Source organism: Periophthalmus magnuspinnatus, chromosome 14 (assembly GCF_009829125.3).
Source record: "Periophthalmus magnuspinnatus isolate fPerMag1 chromosome 14, fPerMag1.2.pri, whole genome shotgun sequence".
Lineage (NCBI taxonomy): Eukaryota > Metazoa > Chordata > Actinopteri > Gobiiformes > Gobiidae > Periophthalmus > Periophthalmus magnuspinnatus.
Window position 1 is genome coordinate 7,338,417 of NC_047139.1, and position 23,378 is coordinate 7,361,794.

The 23,378-nt window shown below is 38.8% G+C and overlaps 2 protein-coding genes across 2 annotated transcripts in view; one reads left to right on the forward strand and one right to left on the reverse strand.

The window, feature by feature from the left end:
• The window catches only part of LOC117381115 (leucine--tRNA ligase, cytoplasmic), a 118,104-nt gene that overhangs the window by 16,453 nt on the left and 78,273 nt on the right, over nucleotides 1-23,378 (forward strand). The gene's annotated exons all lie outside the window — the stretch shown is intronic.
• LOC117381990 (glutaredoxin domain-containing cysteine-rich protein 2) lies at nucleotides 4,777-16,430 on the reverse strand. Its single transcript, XM_033979053.1, has 5 exons — nucleotides 16,374-16,430; nucleotides 14,753-14,939; nucleotides 12,413-12,522; nucleotides 10,450-10,674; nucleotides 4,777-4,950 (listed from the first exon to the last, which is right to left on the reverse strand). Exons 1-5 carry the CDS (start codon nucleotides 16,428-16,430, stop codon nucleotides 4,777-4,779), a joined length of 753 nt encoding a protein of 250 aa, XP_033834944.1.

Genomic DNA, 23,378 nt, shown 5'->3' on the forward strand with positions numbered 1-23,378 from the left:
AATGGCAATATTAAAAAGCAGAGCATGTAGAAAAGTGGACCACTCAAAAAGACAGGAAACGTCTGGAGAATTGAGTTTCATTGACCAAAAATAGCACGGTTTTGGTAATTGGACAGTTGGCGAGGCACCTGATTAGACGAGCCTCCTGCTATGTGGCCGTGCATTAGACTGGAGTTACCAAAGTAAAAAGTACTATTCACATGTTACTTTCCAAGCAATTATTCTGCATTTGGGTGTGCCGTGTTTTGCTTTAACTATTCCTTCCTGCTTTTACGAACTCCACTTACCCAGATTTTGTCACAGCTGGACCCATATATGAAATTCTGTGTAGTATTAAGTTGTCTTAGTCATGTAGTCAACAAAATACTTCTTATTTATACCTACTAATGCAGCTGCAAATCGGAAACGGTAATACTGAATCTCTTTTCTGTTAAATCTTGCATTGAATACTGTGTGTTAGACATTGAGATAAACTTGTTTCTCAGTAAGAATGCGACACATACTTATTTTAAGATGTCTTCACTGAAACTAGCTACTTCAGTTACAAGTTGCGGCTAAACGTAAACCTGTGACACGAGGTCCATGCTTTCCTGTAAACGGTTAAAGGTGTATCCATTTATGACCTTGTACGGACAGTATGTAAAATGTAAGTCCATGTAGGTCCAGGTTTCTATAGATAGTACCTTTCTGAGTGTGTATATACTGGGAAAGCTCCTTTGTAAAGTGTACTACCTGCTGGCTGTACCTTCACTCATCTGATCAGATAAACACTTCTGTTCAGTTGTCTATGTGACTGGTGGACTTCTGCGTTGTGTCGTGAGGCGCTAAGGAGCCACAAGGCACAGCGGGAACGTTTGGAAACAGTCACCTTTAATCTGTTCCACAAAAGTACAAAACTTTATGAACATGTGCCGCTACACGTCGGTCCAGCCCACACTATACGAGAGAAGACAACGGACAAAGTTCAGCATCTCCACATGAACAAATGAAAACAACGAAACAACGCATGAGCTCAATATTAACTTAAATACAAATAAAATATAACCACAGATGTAAACAAAAGTAAAGATAATTACAAGAGGACACTTTAACATTGGGATCACAATAGATGACTGACCTCTTCCCAATACTGATTCGCAAAGGGAAGAAGCGGGAGTCAAAGCCCGAATTTATACCAGGGGCAAGACGAAGGACACACGAAGAAGAAAGTGAAACACAGAAGAAGAGGCTGGAGGACCAAGGCTGCACATAAAATCAAAACAACAGGTATGAACAAAACTGTGATAAACTAAAGCAGCATTTTGTGTAATTATACATATATATGAACCGGTCACAACTACCCGGTCTGGAATCACTTCTTTCACAGTTAAATCCGCTAAAGACTTAACAATCTATACTTCAAATTTGCCAGGACATAATGGACATAATGTTTTCTCTGCTTATATACAAGTAAAATAAAAAATACTCTCAATGCATCACTTACATCTTTTTAAATGTGGTTATCGTAGAAACAACTGATACACTGGGTACTTTTTCCAATACCAATATTATTACAATCCATCATCGTCTTTTGCTAGTAGATATGTTATTTTCCATTCGCAAAAAAACAATATAATGGAATAATGTAAGTCACCGTGGTTATACTGTATATAATGGTCCAGTGCAGGGTCTGTGGTCACCAGCCCCCTCCCCTCACACGGGGCGGTCAGTGCTCCAGCATATAGCCTGGTTTTGATGGATCATCTGAGAGTGCAGTATACTACGCTTTGTGTGGAGAAAAATGCCACTTCAGCGGCTCCAGAGAACAGGCTCAGTGAGGTTTATTTGATCACACACCAGATAAGCATAATGTAGGGCCGGAGCCTGGCATCCTTTTGTGCATGTGGTAAAGTGGTGTCTATAAACTACGTCATCCCATATAAGTCTGCAGTCTGAGGTTGTTTTAATGCTACAACAAGACACACTGTCACACTTTAAATCTGTGTTGTGTTGACCCGTAACTGAATAAACTGATTTTGTGAGGCTGAAACTAGTTTTTTTTCTATTTTATTATTATTATTATTATTATTATTATTATTTATTTTTATTTTATTTTTTATTTAAACCATTTTGTGATTCATACATTTTAATTTTGACAGCATCTTTTATTGCTTGTTTGGAGACAGGAACATATTGAACATTTCACTTATTTCTCCAAAAAGTGCATTTTAGAGATTATAATACTGTTAGTTATTATACGTTTTATATCTTGTGCAATATACTGTATCCGGTACAGATTTTAAAATGATGACAATGGCCCCAATTGCCCTGATAAAATCTCTGTCGTAAATAAAGCACAGTTCATAGACAAAGTGCCTTGGACCTTTTACCTATTAAATATGTTAAATGGACACATTTTTATACAGCACATTTCCACCGTCAAAGCGATTTACATCAAGGACACAACGACAGAGTTCATCTGTGGGAGCTGGAAGTTCACCACCAACCTGTGTGTGAGTGGATCTGACCCACTCAACTACTGATGTTTGCAAATGAACACTCCCAGTATCTCGTGTCACTATAGCCCAACAATAACGAGTACTATGAGCCACGTCCAGTGTTTTTGCATCAAACTGTGTGATTCCCAACCCACGTGAGGCTAAAAATGATCAGTTATTGCACAAATGATGACCGCATTAAGCACGGTTTGATGTATTTATTTGTTATTGACCAAATATATCTAGATTTACAACAGCGTGGCTATTCCTGAGACAGACATCAGTACAAAACATATCATTATCTCCATTATTCAACCTTCTGACACTTTAGTAATTTCACTTAAAGGTACAGTATGTAACTTTCTGGAGGTGGATACTGGGGTTATAGCCAAAGGAACAGTATTTCCATGGAAACAACCAGAAGGAGGGAGGTTTTTGTGGAGGTGTAAGGAGTGACGAGTAATATTTTGATGTTTTTCGGAGCAAAAGATCCAAAATTAAAAAAGAAAACACAACAAAACAAAAAACACTTTATTCTAATCTACTGTTTGGCTAAAAAAGTACATAATGTGGCTTTAACTAATCACAAAAAACGTATTATTTACTTACACCTAATCACATGAACAGCTTAAGCTTGTCAAAGAAAATGTCTTTTTTAAAGTAAATTCCTATAAAACGTATTTGTTCTCATGCACAATCCACTTATTTTCTGCATGCCCTTGAGTCCCTTCCCTGTTGTTCTAATGTCCCGAAAGAACACCATAATAAAAAAGGCATTTATTCTGAAATAGAAACGCGAGAAAGTAAGAATTCATATGAAAGGATAAACCTGAACATCTGGATCTACTTTATTTCTACCTCAAATAATATCACGACAAAGAAGTGATTATGTGTTCTCTTATAACCAGTTTGTTCACTGCAGCCTCGCTTTCAGTGTTTTCTGTGGAGCGCTCTATGACCTCTGTGGATGATTAAAGATTCACTCTGTACCCTTTCAGGCGGAGGGTCTAACGCCATCTTTTTTCCGTTGAGTGTTTCACCGCATTTTTTTTCGGTTATAGATGGTTTTATTGCTCGGAAATACAAAACATTCTTACTTTAAGTGGGCTTGCCTGTCCACAGATCTGACCTGGGACTTTGCTGGTTGTGTCTCATTTGTATTTCAGTGGCATTGAATCATAGACTGTATAAAGAAGTGGACTAAGTGAGCGTGACATCGAGTATCATAGCAACCAAAGAGCAACGCTGTCAATCAAACCTGTTGCTAAGGCTAGAGGGAGCAATCTCAGGGAAAGAAGGCGCCTGATTTGTCTCTTATTAATGTTCGTATCTTGAGTTAAGGACACAATAGAGGAATAAAAACACCAGGATCATGTGGAGCGGGTTAATACGAACATTTTAAGACCAAAATGACGAGTCTGACAGCAGGATTTACAGAGAGAGGACACAGTTTTCTAATGTAAAGTGAATTGGAGTCGATGGAGTTGGAATCACAACCATGATCACTTCCTATTTTGAACTTGGCGGCTAGCAGGTTAGCTATGTCCATTTATATATACAGTCTATGCATTAACCTTATACACTGCCTGGCCAAAAGAAAAGGTCACACACTCTAATATTTGGTTGTTCCGCCTTTAGCTTTGATTACGTCACATTCGCTGTGTCATTGTTTCGATTTCACTTCTGCAACGTCACAACATTTATTTCCATCCAGTGTTGCTTTAATTTTCCACCAAGATGTTGCATTGATGATGGTCGAGTCTGACACTGCTCAAAGCTTCTCCAGCACATCCCAAAGATTCTCAATGGGGTTAAGGTCTGGACTCTGTGGTGGACAATCCATGTGTGAAAATGATGTCTCTGTCTCTCTCTGTCTCACGCTCCTGATCCACTGTGTCACAATTTGATCCTGTTGAATCCTGGCATTGTCATCTTGGAATATGCCCGTGTCATCAGGGAAGAACAAATCCACTGATGTAATAACCTGGTCATTCAGTATATTCAGGTGTCAGCTGACCTCATTCTGCTGAACCTCGACCGGACCAACTGCAGCAACACCAACATATTTTCTTAGTTAAATCCAGGTGGCGACTTTTTTTTTTTTTTTGGCCAGGCAGTGTTCAAGTTTGTGAACGTAAAAAGAAGTCAAAATGAATGTTGGATTATACGCTAAAACTTCAGAATGAACAGATTTAACCAATACCGAGACAACCCTAACACAGCAGTATCCCACAGAGCGCAAACTCTCTCACACATTCACTCAGTCACCCTCCCTCTCTTTATCAGATTAAACGCTGTGCTACTTTGCAGAGCAGGACTGGCACCTCTCCAGGCCGAGGGGGTAGCAGGCCTGACAGCGCAGGTCACTGATGGACTCGTTGAAGCGGTTGGCCAACATGGAGAGCTTACTGCCGTGACACAGGGAGCAGGGAGCGCAGCCGGAGCCCCCACACTGCTGACAGCTGTCGGAGTCCTGCACGCAGAGGAGAGAGGGAGTTATCAAACGGGGGCTGCAGGGGGAGATTAGGATGTTAAAATGCATATGACAGGTTTTCATGCTAATTATTATTTGGTTTGGTAGGAACCTGTGCTAAATATTTATTAGGTGCAGTCAAGTGGCAGTTTGTGGAAAAGAAAAATACAAAAATACAGAAAGTAGCACTAAAAAATGGGAAGAAAATGGGGGGGAGTCATCAGCTTGTATCACTTTAATTATAAAGTTTTAACACAGTGGTTCCAGAGGGTCTCCAAAAATTGTGATAACACTTTTCTTTGTATGTTTGGAAATGTACATCCTATTTTGGAAAATTATGATGGACTGTTGGAAAAAAAACAACAACAACAAAATAAATAAAATAAAAAGAAAGAAAGACAAATAAATTAATAAATAAATGTACAAAATAAATAAATGTACAAGAATAAATAAATGAATAAATGCATACATAAATAAAATAATAATAATACATAAATACAAAAAATAAATAAATGTACAAAATAAATAAATGTACAAAAATAAATAAATGAATAAATGCATACATAAATAAAAAAATAAAATAAAATAAAATAAAATAAAATAAAATAAAATAAAATAAAATAAAATAAAATAAAATAAAATAAAATAAAATAAAATAAAATAAAATAAAATAAAATAAAATAAAATAAAATAAAATAAAATAAAATAAAATAAAATAAAATAAAATAAAATAAAATAAAATAAAATAAAATAAAATAAAATAAAATAAAATAAAATAAAATAAAATAAAATAAAATAAAATAAAATAAAATAAAATAAAATAAAATAAAATAAAATAAAATAAAATAAAATAAAATAAAATAAAATAAAATAAAATAAAATAAAATAAAATAAAATAAAATAAAATAAAATAAAATAAAATAAAATAAAATAAAATAAAATAAAATAAAATAAAATAAAATAAAATAAAATAAAATAAAATAAAATAAAATAAAATAAAATAAAATAAAATAAAATAAAATAAAATAAAATAAAATAAAATAAAATAAAATAAAATAAAATAAAATAAAATAAAATAAAATAAAATAAAATAAAATAAAATAAAATAAAATAAAATAAAATAAAATAAAATAAAATAAAATAATACATAAATACAAAAAAAATGTACAAAATAAAAAAAATAAATGTACAAAATAAAAAAAAATGCACAAAATAAATAAATAAATAAGAAAGATGATGCAATCCCTAGGCAGACGTTCCGGGCATGTCCCACTAGGAAGAGGCCCCAGGGAAGACCGAGGACACGCTGGAGGGACCATGTTTCTCGGCTGGCCTGGGAACGCCTTGGGGTCCCATCAGAGGAGCAGGAGGATGTGTCCAGGGTGAGGGAAGTCTAGGAGTCCCCGCTTAGACTGCTGCCCCCGTGACCCGGCCCCAGATAAGTGGAAGAAAATGGATGGATGGATGATGCAATGATGGAAAGAACCAATAAGGACCATGAGAAATGAATCTTTCATCCAAACTTGGTTATGGACATGGTCTAAACTTCTGAATTTTACTGTGATGAAATTGCCAGTAACGATATAAGGGATCCATGGCTTCAAAAAGTTTGAAATCTCCTACTTTAACATTATTATTGCTAGATAAGTTATGACATGATTCGCTTTGTTTTACATTTGGGAAAATAACATGGCCATTATTCAGTTATATGCTCATGTTTCCAGGCAATAACACGTGTCAGGAAAACACAACAGTCATCATTCGGTTCACACTGGAGCGGCGTTTGTTAACTTAACACCTTTGACCTACATGCAATAAAACAGACTTTATAGAACCAGAGCAATGTGGCCCTTATGAAGAGTTAATTTAGGGCTTTGATGGCAGGTTAGTGCAGAGCCGGACAGCCATTTTCACTGCCATCTGCTCATTACATACAGATTTACAATGGGAACAGCTGACTGGGCATTCGTTCTACAGGACAAGGAGTTGGCTCACAATGGGGAAGTGCAATGAGGAGTGTATGGATTGTTTTCTGGCCTGTGTTCTTCACTACTACTACAGGCTGAAGTTATTTGAAAAGATTTATGCACATTTTATCCAAGCGTATTTATTATTTACGAATAAATGACCTCCATTTTAGGGCCAAAAAAGAATGCAACTGCTTCGCACAGCTTCTAAATAGTTCCATGACAACTTTAAAATTACCCTAGTGAGCCCCTTGTGGTTGAATATGGCAGTAGCACAGTGGTTAAAGCGCTCAACCATCAACCAGAAGGTCAGCAGTTCCAACTCTGTTCAGACTGGTGAGTTCTGCTGTTGTGTCCTTTTGGTAACACGCTTCAGCTTTCAAAGCACAAAACCAACTGCTGTGAAGTGAATGAATTGATATTTTACAGTGACTTGCTAAAGGGGAGAGGGGTAATTCATGTACGTCTACAGCGGAGGGTTCGGCAGTTGCCACGGTGACACGATGCACACATTAGCAAACACAGCCTTCGCCAGATCGTCAGCGTATCCTCCGTGGTAGAGTTACGCTTGGCTCAGTCTAGTTTTTGTGATTTTGGGTTTTTTTTTGCCGGATCCCGCTTCTCGGAATCTCCCTGCACCTCAGCCTCCGACCCAGCTCTCCACGACCGGTACAAACACTTCAGCCTCCGACCCAGCTTCCTACAACCGGTTCGAAGACGTGATCCTATGCCTCCTTTCTTACCTGCTCCATCAACCAACATTCACATTTCCTTTTTTGTAATAAACTGTCAAACTTTACCCCCGAGTCTGTATTTTTGATCCCCCAGATGTTACAACACCTGATAAGCTTTTAGAAAACTCAAGAAAAACTACAAAATTAATTTAAACGACACATTTTCAGAAGCCTGGGATCAATATGTGTGTTCATCGTTGAGTTCAGGTGTGATTTTCAACAAAAAGCTGCACGTAACTAGCTGAAAAACCACTGGGTAATGCTAGTTAGCTTGTGATTGTATGCTATTTGAGAGGGACTTAAGACAACTAAATCAGTTCTTTATGGTCAGATCGTGTTAAAACAGAGCTCAGATTAAAGTCTCACAGAGCTTCAGATGGAGAAGTGCCACCAGTTAGCATCACCGCCCAGGGAATGACATCAGCTGTGAACTATCAATAAAGTAAAACGTAGATCTATGCTTGTTATCACATCTAAACGGATAAAAAGGAGCTATTCTTATTGCAGGGACCATCCACAGTTTGCAGACAGTTTGCTCCACCGTATTTATCAAGTATTATTTCATTACCGCAAAACAGGAACTCACATAATCCGATTTATTTGTACCTAAAATAATGCAAAGCAACGTAGCGAGAATGCAGTTTAGCGATATATAGTTTTTAAACAGATGAAACATGAGCAAAAATGAATGTAACTCGATTATAAAAACAACACCGAAGTCAATTACTGTGAAAAAAAACAATAAAATCTCGACATATTGGAGCGAGGAGACGTAATGAAAAAGGTTGAATTTTCTGGTATATGAAAACGCTACAATACGGTGTACCATCCAGGAGACTACAGAACAGAACGCTGGGCCCTGATAATGAGCGATGGGAGGAGCGTAGCGGGGCGGTAATAGCAGAAAGGTGATAGCCTGTGTTCTTGCAGGATGGTGTGAGTGCTGCGGTATATGCTGCGAGGGCATTGTGAAAAAGTGTGGACTCATCAGGAGAGTTGACAGATAGCACAATGGCACTATAGTGTTGTCCATTAAGTAGAGGGACATTAAGGTCTGGGTGCAATATAGGGCAGAGCAGCATTGTGGGAAATAAGGATCCATCTGTGAACGTTAAAAATGACCTATACTCTTGTACTTTCTATGGTAATGTAATCTAAATGTTTATGAATAGTGTTTCGTGGGCAAGAAAAAGACAACAACATGTAGCTACTTTATGTATCCATCCGTCTGTTAATGTTAGTGTCAAAACATAAAAAAAAACACAAAAAAAACAAAACAAGATAAGCTTTTTCCTGTCGTAACGAGGTATCCTGTATAATATATGCCTTAAAATCAAATGTCTGAGGTACACTAGTTACAAAAATAAAGTGCATTTTATATATTTACATGTTATAGGGAAGCATCTGATCTGTACTTTCGACTCCGCTACATATCTAACAAGTATTTTTTATTATAGTTTGAGACTTTCTGAAAAGGCTGAGGGGTGAATTTTTATCATGATAGTTTGAGCGAACTGAAATATACAAGTAAAAACAGATAAAACTACCAGAAATGATCAAAATCGATACATTTGAAGCTCTATTACGTCTCAAAATGTGCGTGAAGTACTTTTACTTTTTACTTTTTTAAATGAGTACAGTGGTCCCTCGTTTATCGCGGGGATTACGTTCCAAAAATAACCCGTACTAGGTGATATCCGTCTTTTCTCACACAGGCGTTAACATTTTCTCACATTTCTCTCTCGTTTAAACTCTCTCAAAGTTCAAACCTTCGTAGGCGCCTTTAAACGTTTCATTGACATTGTGGGTTTTGTCGGGGAGAAAACAAATTGCAAACGTACAGCACTTCAGAGTCACACTGCGATCCAACGTTTATGTAAATTTGTCTGAACACATTCTGTACTGTACAGGAGACACGGCACGGAGGAGACTGATGGACAATGGTCTACAGTCCAACAGCCAATCAGGACGCAGAACACAATGCACGATCAAACACTGTGAAAAAGCCTGAAAACAGCGAGACCGCGAAAGGTGAACTGCGATATAGCGAGGGACAACTGTACTTTAATACTTTTACTTAAGTAGATTTTTCATGTGACACTTTTACTTTTAGTTGCGTGTATTTTTTGCTTAGTACTTCTTCCACCACTGGTCAAACAAAATACATGTTTAAGCCTAGTAGCACTATGTAACTTTTCTGGTGAAGAGTATGCCACCTGCTTGTTTTTTTTTTGTTTTTTTTGTTTTTTTTTATTATTTTATTTTGTTTATTTTATTGTTTTATTTTTATATATTTTATTGTTTTATTTTTATTTATTTTATTTTATTTATTTTTATTTCAATTCTTTTTTTTTTTTTTTTTGCATTGCGAAAAATATTTCAAAGTATGGCTCTAAACCTGTCCATTTTGGTGGAAACAGGCTGATGATGCCACTAGGCCACGTTAAAGGTCAGATAAAGAGATGACCCCGCTCCATTAAGAAATATAATAATTGCAAAATAGATAAATTTCACGGATTATCTGCGACAAAGCACGAATATCTACCTGGAGACAAGAAGACGGCAGACCTCCCAACGAGACGATTTACAACGTGCAAGTAAATAAATTAAGACTTTCACTGTATCAAATGAAAAGTTTCAACACGCTGTCAGAAAATCACTGCATTTCCCTTTGGTTTTGTTGTTAAAATGGTTCATCTTCCCACGAGCAGAAGGACGTGGTGATATTGAGATGGTCAGTGAAGATGCACATAAAGCTCACACACTCTCCGGAGGTGCATTAGACCAGGGCCCATTACCTTGCCCTCTGCGTGTTTCTCCTCTTTCTCCTGTGATGGCTGGGCGCTGCTGGCCGCTCTCCTCCTCCTGCTGCCGCTGCCCCTCTCTTTGGCCTTTGGGTGCCCGTCCTTCTCCCCAGCGGGTGCTCCGTGCGGTCTCTCTGGCTCAGGTTTTCGGGGAGGTGCTCGAATGATGCGTAGATTACTGGTGTATATGATGATTTTGCCAAAGTCCAACATTGTTTTCTGGAAGAATTTTAATCAATACTCAGTTTAACCATTAATATTAATTGATTTTACTGTTCACCTTTAACAAACTACAAGACCAGTGACAATATTATTTATCCGGAAGATGTTTTTTCTTCCAAACTGATGCACAACACTTTTTTTCAAGTTGTGCTGTGTTTTCAAGTTTTCCTCTACCTGACTGCTGATATAACTTCACTTATGTCATGAAAAATAGACTATACACTACTCCGATGTCTTGTCTTGTCTATAAAAGTGATGAATTTGTTCCTGGGTATATTTTTTTTTCCTTTTTATAACACAGTGGACAGTATGACCTCCCTCTCATCATCCTGCACTAATCAAGCACCAACTAAATGAGACATTGTTTAGCTTTGTTATCCCTTATCTGAGCACCGCAATCAACTCCAAATTTCATATCATTTTGTCATCACTGAATCCTTGCTGAAACTTGAATGAAGTAAAACATTTTTGCTTGTAGTTCTATAAAAAAAAAGTATTACAAATATATTCTCAAATCCTGTCTTGAGATTACATTTCATTAGCCATTATATATATATGTGGCTTGTAAAAGTTCTTGTGAATAAAGAATTATCACAGCAAAACCTTTAATTTAAGTTTGCCTGACCAGCCAGTCCATCAAACCACAGAGGGAGGGGATGGGTTCTGTTGTAGGGAGTATTATACCTCAGTACGGCAACTTCTGTATTTGTCTAGATTTCATTTTTATGCACTTATTTCCTTCATTAAAACATAAACTACAGGTTAATCCTTCATTTACTCCTTATCGCAAACTTTGGGGAAAGCCAATTTTGAAATTAGCCAGTAAAAAACAAAACTTGTGAACTTTGAACTCCATCCTAACTCGGGTCCAACCACAACCACTAATTTGTTGCACTTTCTCAAATGCGGGAAAACATCTCCACTCGAAAATTGTCTTCAAAATTATTTTACCTGAGATAAACAAAAAAAAAACAATTTACTACTTCACTTGTTGACTTGTTGATTCGGCAGAAATCTTTGCTCTTTACCAGTCGTCTGCGTTATTTTCTTTTCTTTCTTTGTAAGCCGCCATGTTTATTTTGAAACAAACTGACTGTGGATTTCTCTGATTGGTTAATTCGCCCGTCAATCACTTCTATCTGAAATCTTGGAGACAGGATAGAGTTTCCAGACCCACGTGTCTTTGTAAAATTTTGTCCGGTTAATAATTAAGTTGTACCTATCATTCTTAATAAACAATTTGTTCACTCGGAGTTCATTCATTCATACTTTTAAGGCATATTACTGTATAGTTATTATGAAGTGGTACAGATAAATCATTATTCTGGTGTTTACTGCTTCACCTGTTAATTCTGCAGAACTCTTCGCTCTTTACCAGTCCTCTGCATTATTTGATTTTCTTTCTTTCCTCGTAAGCCGCCATTTTGAAACAAACTGACCGTGCATTTCTCTGATTGGTTCATTCGCCTGTCAATCACATCTATCTGAAATCTTGGAAACAGGATACGGTTTCCAGACCCACACGTCTTTATAAATTTTGCCAAAAGCGTGTGGTTTTTGCTGGTCGGTTCGTAATTAAGTTGTAACCATCATTCTTAAAACAACTTGTTCATACTTTTAAGTCTGTTACTGTAGAGTTATTATAAAGTGGTACAGATAAATCATAATTCCGTTGTGTCGTGAGCTGCTCTTTCTTTCTCGAACAAAAGCAGAAGCCGCGAGGTGTGTTTCTTACTTTGGCGTCTCCCTCGTCGGCTCCGCTCTGGCCCGGAGCCGCCTTGTAGCTCCCCACTCCTCTGTACACGTTTATCCTGTGTGCGATGAGGCCTGTGGGGGGGTAGGTTCCTGCAACAACAGTGCACAACAACATCACGACGCACAATCTGCTGAATATAACCGAGATGTCTAGACTTATGATGCTAGAATAAAACGGCATATATTTGAAGGTGATTACAATATTGACAAGCAGATATCTGAGTTTGAATGAAGTTCTGGGCTGAATATAAACTGATGTGGGACGATTGTTAAAATAAAATCTAAGAAAACAGCTCAAACTTTTTGTCTAGTTGAGTGAATTGAATTTTCTTCGTCAATGGAACCAACAAGGACGACTGAGGGATTACACAGACAACTCGAAACAACGTTGACTCTACGTATATCCCATATCAGGAATTGAGAAAAAACAGTCGATTAAACTACTTTTCAATTTCATCAAAGTGTGGAAAGTTCTATTTGGAAAAACGTGTTCTCTACAGTCTCTATTTGACTGTAGGACTACGCAAAATAAATAAAAATATATATATGTACATCACAGTTTGGACCAACTTGGAGCCTAAAACCCATTTTCTGTCACTAATCGTGTTCACGTAATTATCTTTATGTCATACTCTACATCACAACATCTGGCCCTTTAAGAACAGCCATTTTGCTGATGTGGCCCTCGGTGAAAATGTGTTTGACACCACTGCTCTACATGATCCTGGTGTTTTTATTTCACTATTGTGTCCGTAAATCAAGATATGACCGTTAATAACAGACAAATCAAGCGTCTTCTTTCCCCGAGATCGCTTCCTCTAGCGTTAGCAACAGGTTTGATTGACAACTCTACTAAACGCTCACTTCTTTCTACAGTCTATAGTTTCAGGCAAATGATTCCTTCCTAATTTAAAGGATTTAGTGACGACTTTTTCCCGTTCAAGAGATAAAATATTTGACTTTGAACTGCTGTAACAACCGAGGATCATTACTGCGCCAAATCCTTCAAATCAGGAAGGAATCTTTATGCCTGGGCCCCATGAATAGCCATTTACTACTTTTGAAAGTTCACCAGACGTTTGCGATAAGGAGTAGCTGGAGGATTAGCCTGTAGTGTATGTTTAATGAAGGAAATAAAGAGTGAAAAGGAAATCTGGACAAATACAGAAGAGGCCAATGTGCCGTACTGAGGCCGCTCACTGCCAGCTCAGTCTTTGTTATCCTGGTCCATGTCATTACAGCTATAATACTCCCTACAACAGAGCGAAATTGGACTGCACTAGACTGGAATGGACTCTACTGTCATAGATGCCGTGCAGATGGTAATAAACTTCTCCTGCGTTAGAACTCATGTCACTTTTCTTGAATTCTTGGACTACTATAAAGTTACTAAAAAGTCGCCACCTGGATTTAACTAAGCAAATATGTTGGAGTTGCTGCAGTTGGTCCAGTTGAGGTTCAGCAGAATGAGGTCAGCTGACACCTGAATATACTGAATGACCAGGTTATTCCATCAGTGGATTTGTTCTTCCCTGATGGCACGGGCAGATTCAAAGATGACAATGCCAGGATTCATCAGGCTCAAATTGGTGGTTCAGTAGTATGAAACATCATTTTCACACATGGATTGTCCACTACAGAGTCCAGACCTTAACCCCATTGAGAATCTTCGGGATGCAGATATAGAACAGTGAACATTCTTTCTGTAAAGTCAGATTTCTAAACCGTGTGCCACTGCTGTGCTGTTATTAGCTAATGAGTCAGTGTAATCCTTCATTCGTCCATTGTAGTGGTTCATTGTAGCAAACATTTTTAAAGCTAGTGAGTGATCTTGGACATTTTTTTGAGAATGAGACGTTTCTAAAGGTATAGTACTTTAGGTCACGGCAGAATAAATGTCTATCTTCTCAGTCCAGTACCTTGAGATTGAACATTCTTAACCAATTGACAGAATTCAGTTTCCATTTCCTATATAAGAGTGTGCTGTCTCTTCGTTTTATGCTATTTTCCTGTTTCCCAGTTGATAAAATAGTGCATTAAATCTGCCTCTGAAAGCCCCAATCTTCATCATTATAGTTGCGTGGCTGTTGTTCCATTTATTCGAGCACCACGACTGCTCATTTCATAATCACATCCACATTCATCATGCTCTCGTCGCTCACAGAGAGGTGTAATTTCACAAACACATGTAGAGCCAATCACGGATATCATTTTATGGAAATCCACCTCCACTATTCCACTACGGGAGATTGTATCACTACGCTTTCTCCCATCTCACACCTGCGCCCACGCAATCAGACGAGCACAAACCACAGCGCACCCTGGTGGTCTCCCCCGGACCCGTCTTCAAAGCCGCAGTACTGGTCCATTTCCAGGTGGCTGGGTGGGATTTTCCTGTGGACAAAACTGTGAGGGTACTTCTCCGCAGGACTGTCCAGCTCCTGGCCATCCTCGTACACGTGTTTGAGCACCCGGCCGCTGTACGAAGACGCCAACTTGAACCGCACCTATGTGAAGAAACACAGAAAATATGAAAGGACACTAGGGCTGTAGTCGAGACGAAGACTGAGGCTAAAACCGCACGGGAGTTCGTGCAAAAACAACTATTTGTGCAGAAAAAAGTACTAAGAGACTGTATTTATATATAAAGACAGATTGCACTTGTGAATCATGAGGTTAATCTGTGTTTTTACATATAAATACCCAAAAATACTACTCAATCACTCACTAATCTCTCTCGACTAAAGAAGTACTAGAATTATTACATTTTAACGAATGTAACAAAGTCAAATAGGTAAAGTACTGCACTTAAGTATACATTTTAGGTATCTGTACTTTACTTAATTCGATTTTAAAGTGGATACATTTTACGTTTACTTCACTACATTTGAGAGCAGGCATTTGTACTTTCTACTCCTCCGTTTTGTTTTGTTTTTAACTGGACTGAAAAGTAAAAGTATTTTTCATTACTGTCTGAGACCTGGTGAAAAGTCTGAGGGGTTTATTTTGAACACATTTGTAGTTTGGGCCAACAGAAATACACAAATCAATTCAGTTGTCTTTACAAAATTCTGCACAAATCTGTACCAAAATCACTACATTTGAAGCTTTATTCGATCAGAAAATCTGTGTGAAATACTTTTACTTTTAGTCTTTAAGTACATTTTTAAACAGGCACTTTAATACTTTTAGTGAAGCCGATTTTTTCATGTGATACTTTTACTTTTTCTTGAGTATTTTTTGCTCCGTATCTGCACTTCTACTTAAGTAAAAACTGAGTACTCCTTCCACCACTGATAAAATGTATTCAATTATAATCTCCAATGTCTCTTCAATAATACAGTATGTATCAGAGTTTACATCCGAAAGTACTTTACGTTTTTACAGTTTGTCTCGTAAAATCCCCCAGAATGCATTTTGTGAGCAATAGGCTATAATGTAGTAAGCCTATTAAATGTGCAATATGTAACTTTCATGGCGGAATCTCCATCGTTTTCTTGTTTCCATGGAGATGTTATTGCTGGACGTGAACGCTCCGCTGTATGGCATTAAACTTTTGTACCTCTAGGGATAGAAGCAGGGTGTGCAATCAGGAAATGACAATACAGTACTGCAATTTTATGAAGGTAATACGGCGTGGTTATTGTTATACTGGGGAATATTTCAGGCAAAGAAAAGTTACACAGTGCACCTTTGTTTTATATCAGTAACCTGCTACACGATATACAAAAATGTAACTTTTTTAAGATCAGTTCTGTCAAAAACTTCAACCAAATGTAGTTAGAAAAGTCCCCAAAACGCAGACTTGTTCCCAAACTATGACCTATTTGTAATTCTAAAAACACGACTTATCATTAAAGTAACACATTTTGCACAGTCACAAAAATATAACTGTATTCAACTTCATCAGCCCGACTCATTCATCTCTAAAGTCGTACTACCTTCCTGGGATTGGTGGTCTCGTAGCGTTGGTCCAGTTTCCTCTGTAGCTCCTCCATGGTCCGTCTCTGAAGTGAAACACCAAAGCAAATACTTCAGTCCATCGGCGGCACTTGGACAGGGCTCTGTGACTCCTGGTGTGATCAAAGTACCTCCAGATGGTCAAAAAATACAGAGAAATCCCAGATCCTGCTTCTTACATAAACTACTTTGGTGTGTATACCGTCTCGATAGTCAACACTGGAGCTAACCTGCTGTTTTGGGCTCCCACCTCTCCATCTCCATCTTAATTATTCACAGAGGGATCGTATTTACAAAGAGAGGCAGGGGAAACCAGAAGCTCTGTCATCAAATAATAATGTGTGCAGAGGAGTGTGAGGGAGTGTGCAGAGGACAGGAGGACAGTGGAGTGCTAAAAGTCACCGTGACGTTTGATCCTTGTTTTGTTTTTACGGTTCCTCTACGTCAGGGGCCTTACGTAATGAGCTCAACACTTTTGGAGCTGATAATAGTAATGCACTGGGTTAGTATGACAAAAAGAAATGGGTTCATACAACTTAAATGCTTCGAGATATTAGTTTGTTTCTCTCACCCAAGATGGACATATGAAGTGCCTTTCAGGACACCAAAAGGCTGCCCATCCGTGACATCGGCGTCTCTGACAACCAGTAAACACACACACGCACACCGAATACACACTAGGCAAGGTGGGGAAGTGTCTTGTCTAATGATAAAATAAAAAAATAAAAAAAACATTGCAAAAATCAAAATTAAACTGTCAAAACCAGACTTAGAGAGACTTATCCATGCATTTGCCAGTAGGTTAGACGACTGTAACGTCCTGCTCACTGGCTTCTAGTAAAACTTCGAGCAGTAAGGCAGCTGCAGTACATCAGTATGAGCACAGGTCTTTGCACTGACTCCTGTGGCTCAGAGAATAGACTTTAAAACAGCTCTGCTTGTGAACAAGTCTCTCCATGGACCAGCACCAAAGAACATCTCCCACATGTTAGAGCCACATGAACCATCTCACACTCTGAGGACTTCAGGGACCGGCCTCCTGCTGGTGCCAGAGTCAGGACTAAACATGGGGAATCAGAGTTTCAGTTTTAAAAAGCCTGGAACTGAGGATGTGAGACAGGCCTCTACTTTGACAATGTTTAAATCCAGACTCAAACAGTTCTTTTTAGCTGTGGATCGGACTGAAAGGTGTTTATGATATAAGAGTATGCACTAGACCAGGGGCGTCAGACTCATTTTCACTGACGGCCACATGAGCAAAATGGCCTGTGCCTGTGAGGTAGTATAATGTCACTAAATGTATGTGTCATGTAAAATAAATGTAACTACTTTTTAACTTGTTAAATAACTCTCTGTATTTATTACTCAGTCAAGCTGCAAATACTGCCTGTCTGTAACTGCGTATCCCCTGATAAACTGACATTTTTAAAAGTGTATCGGTCACACCTGCTCAGACCTTCAGCTCAGCTTCAAAAACAGCCTTTTAATTACTGGACAATTTGTTGTTTTTCTTGTTTGGTGTCAAAATGTCGAAGTAGATAGTTCACTTTCACAACCGACCGCGCCTCATAACACAAAAAAACATACAGGTTTTTCTCCTTGAACTAACACACACTTGTATTCATGTTCACCTTTCTTGAAACTGCCGACAATTTTCCCGAACATTTTGGGATCATTTGCAAATATTTCTCAGTTCCACTTGTTGGAAAAATCTCATTCGTTTATGTTCGATGCAGACATTAAAGCAGCACAGACTTATTTACCTTCTCGCGGGCCACATAATATGACGTGGTGGGCCGCATTTGGCCTCCGGGCCTTGAGTTTGACACAAGTGCACTAGACTAAAGCCACAACCAGCCCATTTAGACACGAGGAGAAGATGCAAACTCTGCACAGAAAGGTCTTCCCAGTTCTAAAGTATCATTGTAGATGCTTGATGATATATCTACCATCATCAATCACTGCAAAAGATAAAATAACTCCGGGCCACGTGTTAACTATTTCTGTTTACAAAGCAGTGAATGATGTAGCGTTTTGCATCATCATTGTCGTACTTCATTGTCATTATATATCACATTTTAAACTAAAGCCTATTAACCTGTCAGCCTTTACCAAATAACCTTAACAAACAAGTTCTTTCACTGGGACTAGACAAAAGGATCAGTTATGTGGAACAGAGTGGCTGCAATAGAGCGAACATGTCCCAACGGAGCCTCCTCCTCCTCCTCTTCTTCTGTGTCTCCTACCTCCTTGTCTCCTAGCTCCTGTCTCCTCCTCCGCTGACCAAGGCTTGAGTTAATCAGATTGCAGAACAAGCAACTGGATTCAGCCGAGCGAGAAATTGTTTTGGGCTCGACGCTGTGGAGGAACCTCTTAGAGAGCCGAGGACCCTCCTGTACGTCTGTCTATGTCGTCATATTAACGCCACGTCTACTTTGTATTATCTCCATTATCTGCCCTAAACATATTACAAGCCTCAAATGCAGTGCTTTATAAGAAGAGTACCCGACATATATACGACAAATACGCACAACCAGCAGTGATGATCTGTATTTCTTGCATTTTTGTATAGAATTAGGTTTGAAAATTAAAAAAAAAAATCCATCCTTAGACACTAAAACTATAAAACTCGATACTTTTACTTACTTTTATTTATTTTTCTTGATACACTTATCAGACTTTTTCTTAGTTTTTAAATGGTCTATATCAGAACTAGTATGAGTCAATATGGAACTGGAAACATCAAAAATATTTTAATTATTTTGGATAAAAAATTACAGTAATTTGGCCCAAACTGTGTATTTTGGTGGCGACTCTTGTCTGGCAATTTTTTAACATTTTTAAATTGTTCTCTGGCTGCTATTTCATTCACAAACCACTGAAAAATACCTGTAAATGATGTTAAATTTTTACTAATTTAGCTGTGTAGCAGTGTGGCCTGCACTCGGGCCTTGACACTAGTCCGTTTGGCGAATCGCGATAGCTGTCGATCAATAAAATAGCGCTTACTTTGCATCATTCACCCTCTGATCTATGCACTTCCTGGATTCCTGGTGCTTTCTCTGTATCCTCCACACTCCAGATAGTATCCTAGCGTTCTTTTAGTTAACTTTAATCACTTAGTTTGATCCATTTAGTGCCGTTGCCTGTTACGTGATCGCTGTGCTGGGATAGCTGCAGTACTGCTGTCGAAAGCCCCACAATGCACGTTCCTGAGAGGCTAAAATGACATGTCGGAGCTTCCTTTTTATTTCTAGACGTGACTCGTGTGGGCGCTAGAGCCTTTTCCCTGCAAACGCGGACTATCGACTGTAACCTGCCCTGTTCATCTTCTTCCTCCATTAACACGAGTCCGACCTGTTCAGCCCAGTGTTGACTTATTCTCCCACTTACGTCAGGTAATGGACTTTGCGCTGGAGTAATGAAATGTACAGAACTGTCTATACATCTTTCCATTCAACTACATTAATATTGTGTAAAATAAATGTACGATTTGTTGAAAATGGGACCTTGAACATCACCACTCGTCTTGCCGCAGCTGTTGTCTTTTTCTGTCTTTCACACATTACCATATTTTTGTTCATGCCTGAAAACCCCCGTCAGTGTTTACCCCACAGTGATACATTTGAGGTACGTTTAATTATATTCCTGTGTGGTCTTGTAGCTTAAGGGTGAATGTAGTAACACTTTGCCAAAAAAAAAAAAAAGCGTAGAGACTGTGCCATTTCCGCATCGTAGGCTCCGTGCATTTCGCTTTGACCTTCCTTTTTAGTTGGGAGTTGTTTCTCTTGTCATGTGGTTTCTGTCTTTCTGCCATTGGCTCCAGTTGCATGGGCAGAAAACATAAAAACTGGACCAACCCGATGATGCTAATGACAGTACTGCACTATGTAAGGTCACCAAACCGTATGGCCACACATGGAGAGAGTTCAGTTCTGTTATGGATGGTACTACATTTGTCACTTATTTAAAGGCATACTGTGTAACCTTTCTCGTGGATTTAACATTTTCCACCTGCTTGTTTTCCTGGAGATGTTTTTACTCTTCATGTGATGTTCAGAAATATGTAATTAAACCTTTTTTTTTTTTTTTTACCTCCATAGAGACCAGCAGATGACGCCACCAGGTCAAGTTACAAGTCATACTCACAGAAAGACGAATACTTTTAGTTATTTTCAAGAAATAAAACTATTCTGCTCCACTAGTGTTTGGGATCTAGCTTTACAAATACAGTTTCTCCAATAAACACCTAGGAAGGCTCCTGCTGTTTTGGACTTTAATGAAGAGTAGATTGAAATATATGCATGTTACAATCATGTAAAGCACATATCATGCAAAGTGTCATATAGTCGATTATTAAAATATAATATATGCACAATACTATCTTAAAAGTAACTACAACTAGTGAAAACGTGTGCAAAACTGTAGATTAGCATCACGCTAACATGAATGGAAAATTACATCATCAATTACATGCTAGCGCTATTATCATCTTGTATTTTAGCGCGGATTTGCACTGTAAATTAACTTAAAGTGCCTCAAGTGAGTTTATAGAGCGAGCTAACATGTTATAACGTTACAATACGTGCAGACAAATATTTGCATGGGACCAAATGACACTTTACAGCTTAAACAGTGAAAAATGACTGAACTGTTCACGTCTGGAACAATATGGCAGGTACGCTAGCTCCGAATAGACAAAACACATTAACGCAAAAGAGAAATATCCTTCTCCACTGAGGGCAGAATAAAACAGTAATTGGACAGTTTAATGCCATACTTTGGAACATTCCAGGCTAATTACGAACATCTCTGTAACTTTTCAGGTGGAAGGTCGGCGATCTGTCCCAGCACAGTGAACCTTTAATGGCAGTTTAATGACATGTTTTCTGCCCTGAAATGATAATTCTTGATATTATTTTGTCTTAAATGCTGAAATCTCTCCCTTGAAGAGTCATTAGTAATCTATATTTGAGTCTGTGATTACCTGTGAGCCACCGCACAGACCATAATACCTCCAAGAATAAAAACTAAAATGCCCAAGAAGGAACAATACGACCTGCCCCTTTCAATCTGCCCTGAGCTTTACCATCGGAAACCCTTTTAAATAAAACCATTAACGCACCTGTCTCTGTATTTCTTCATTCTCATGCAAGTATAGATGTGATTTGTACATTTTTGCGGTGCCCCGAGGCAGCTGACAGGCCATCGGGAGGGGCAGAGTGACTGAAGAGATGGATGGTGCTCTGAAACTGAAGCAAATAGGATTCAAAAAGGTGGAATAGGAATATGAAGACCAATTTATCTACAGGTCTGTCAGAAGAGAGCATCGAGCCACTCTATCTAAAGGTCATGAAGAAAATCCCTGTGTAGAGATGGCTGCCTCTCAGCAATTGTCCATATTTCATCTATGACCGGTGGGTTGGCGGTTCAATTCCTGCACCGGTATAGTGTGAACTGTTGAGTCGCTGAGCAAAACACTTCAACCACACTGCACAATTCAACACAGTTAGGTAAATTTAGCTTCTATAAGTTCTTATATACGAAAGCAGTCATCTACATCTGCATAGACACTCGATGTGTAAAGAGTGAAGTGTCTTGCCCAGTGGTACAGCAATAGAGTGAACTGAGCTGGAGTGCCGTTCACTTCTGGAGCTCTTTGGACTTTACACTTTAAAATCCCTAAGGGGAAATTCTTCTCCTCAAACCTAGAGCTTTTCTGACAGATACATAAACAGACAAAACTACAACAGACACCAGAGTGCACTCAGAGGGGCCTCGTGTTTCTTCTAAAGCAGCCGCTTAGCTACACTGTCAATCAAACCTGTTGCTAACGCTAGCAGGAGGAACCTTGGGGAAAGAAGGTTCTCGATTTGTCTGTTATTAGTGTTCATATCTTGAGTTATGGACACAATAGCAAAATACAAATACTAGGACTAGGATGTAGCGCAGGTTAGTACAAATATTTTAAGACTAAAATTATGAATCTGCAGCTACAGAGAGAAGGGAAACAGATTTTCAGTACTATTTGAGTCGATGGAGCCAGAAGTGTGCCCATGCTCACTTTGTATTTGGACAGAGGAGGCTAGCAGATTAGCAATATCCATTTATATGTACCTCCAACATGAGAAGAGAGGTCATAGGTCAGCACCCTGTACCTCCAACATGAGAAGAGAGGTCATAGGTCAGCACCCTGTACCTCCAACATGAGAAGAGAGGTCATAGGTCAGCACCCTGCACCTTCAACCTCAGAGTAGAGGTCATAGGTCAGCACCCTGTACCTCCAACCTCAGAGTAGAGGTCATAGGTCAGCACCCAGTACCTCCAACATGAGAACAGAGGTCAAAGGTCAGCACCCATGCACCTTCCACATGAGTAGCGGCCATACGTCAGCATCCCATATTTCCAACATGAGAGCAAAGGTCATAGGTCAGCACCCTGCACCTTCAACATGAGTGTAGAGGTCAGCAGAGGCTACCAGATTAGCCATATCCATTTATATATACAGTCTATGCCCCAACCTGAGGGCAGAGGTCATAGGTCAGCACCCCGAACCTCCAAGATTAGAGGTCATAGGTCAGCACCCCGTACCTCCAAGATTAGAGGTCATAGGTCAGCACCCCGAACCTCCAACATTAAAGGTTGTAGGTCAGCACCCAGTAACTCCAACCTGAGGACAGAGGTCAAAGATCCGCACCCCGTACCTCCAAAATAGAGTCAAAGGCCAGCACCCTGTAAATCCATCATGAGAGCAGAGGTCATAGGTCAGCACCTTGTACCCCATCCAAAGGGTAGTGGGTGGAGTCCTGTTCTATGGAGAGCGTGATGCGTCAGACAGCCTCATGCGTCATATTGAACAGGCGTCTGCTCTCAATGTGACAACTGCTCTTTTTGCATCTTTTTGTGAGTTTGGTCATGTTTTTTTTTCCTGCTACTTTCGGCTATTTTTTTTTTTGTATTTTCTCTTATTAATTCAGAATGCAGCA

What these genes read in the sequence shown, in the direction of transcription:
- LOC117381990 (XM_033979053.1), bottom strand. Translation starts at nt 16,430, where the DNA reads ATGGAGGAGCTACAGAGGAAACTGGACCAACGCTACGAGACCACCAAT. An exon ending in AGACCACCAATCCCAGGAAG is followed by an intron (nt 14,940 to 16,373) that starts GTAGTACGACTT and finishes TTCTTCACATAG; the next exon opens with GTGCGGTTCAAGTTGGCGTC. An exon ending in AGAAACACGCAGAGGGCAAG is followed by an intron (nt 4,951 to 10,449) that starts GTAATGGGCCCT and finishes CTCTGCGTGCAG; the next exon opens with GACTCCGACAGCTGTCAGCA.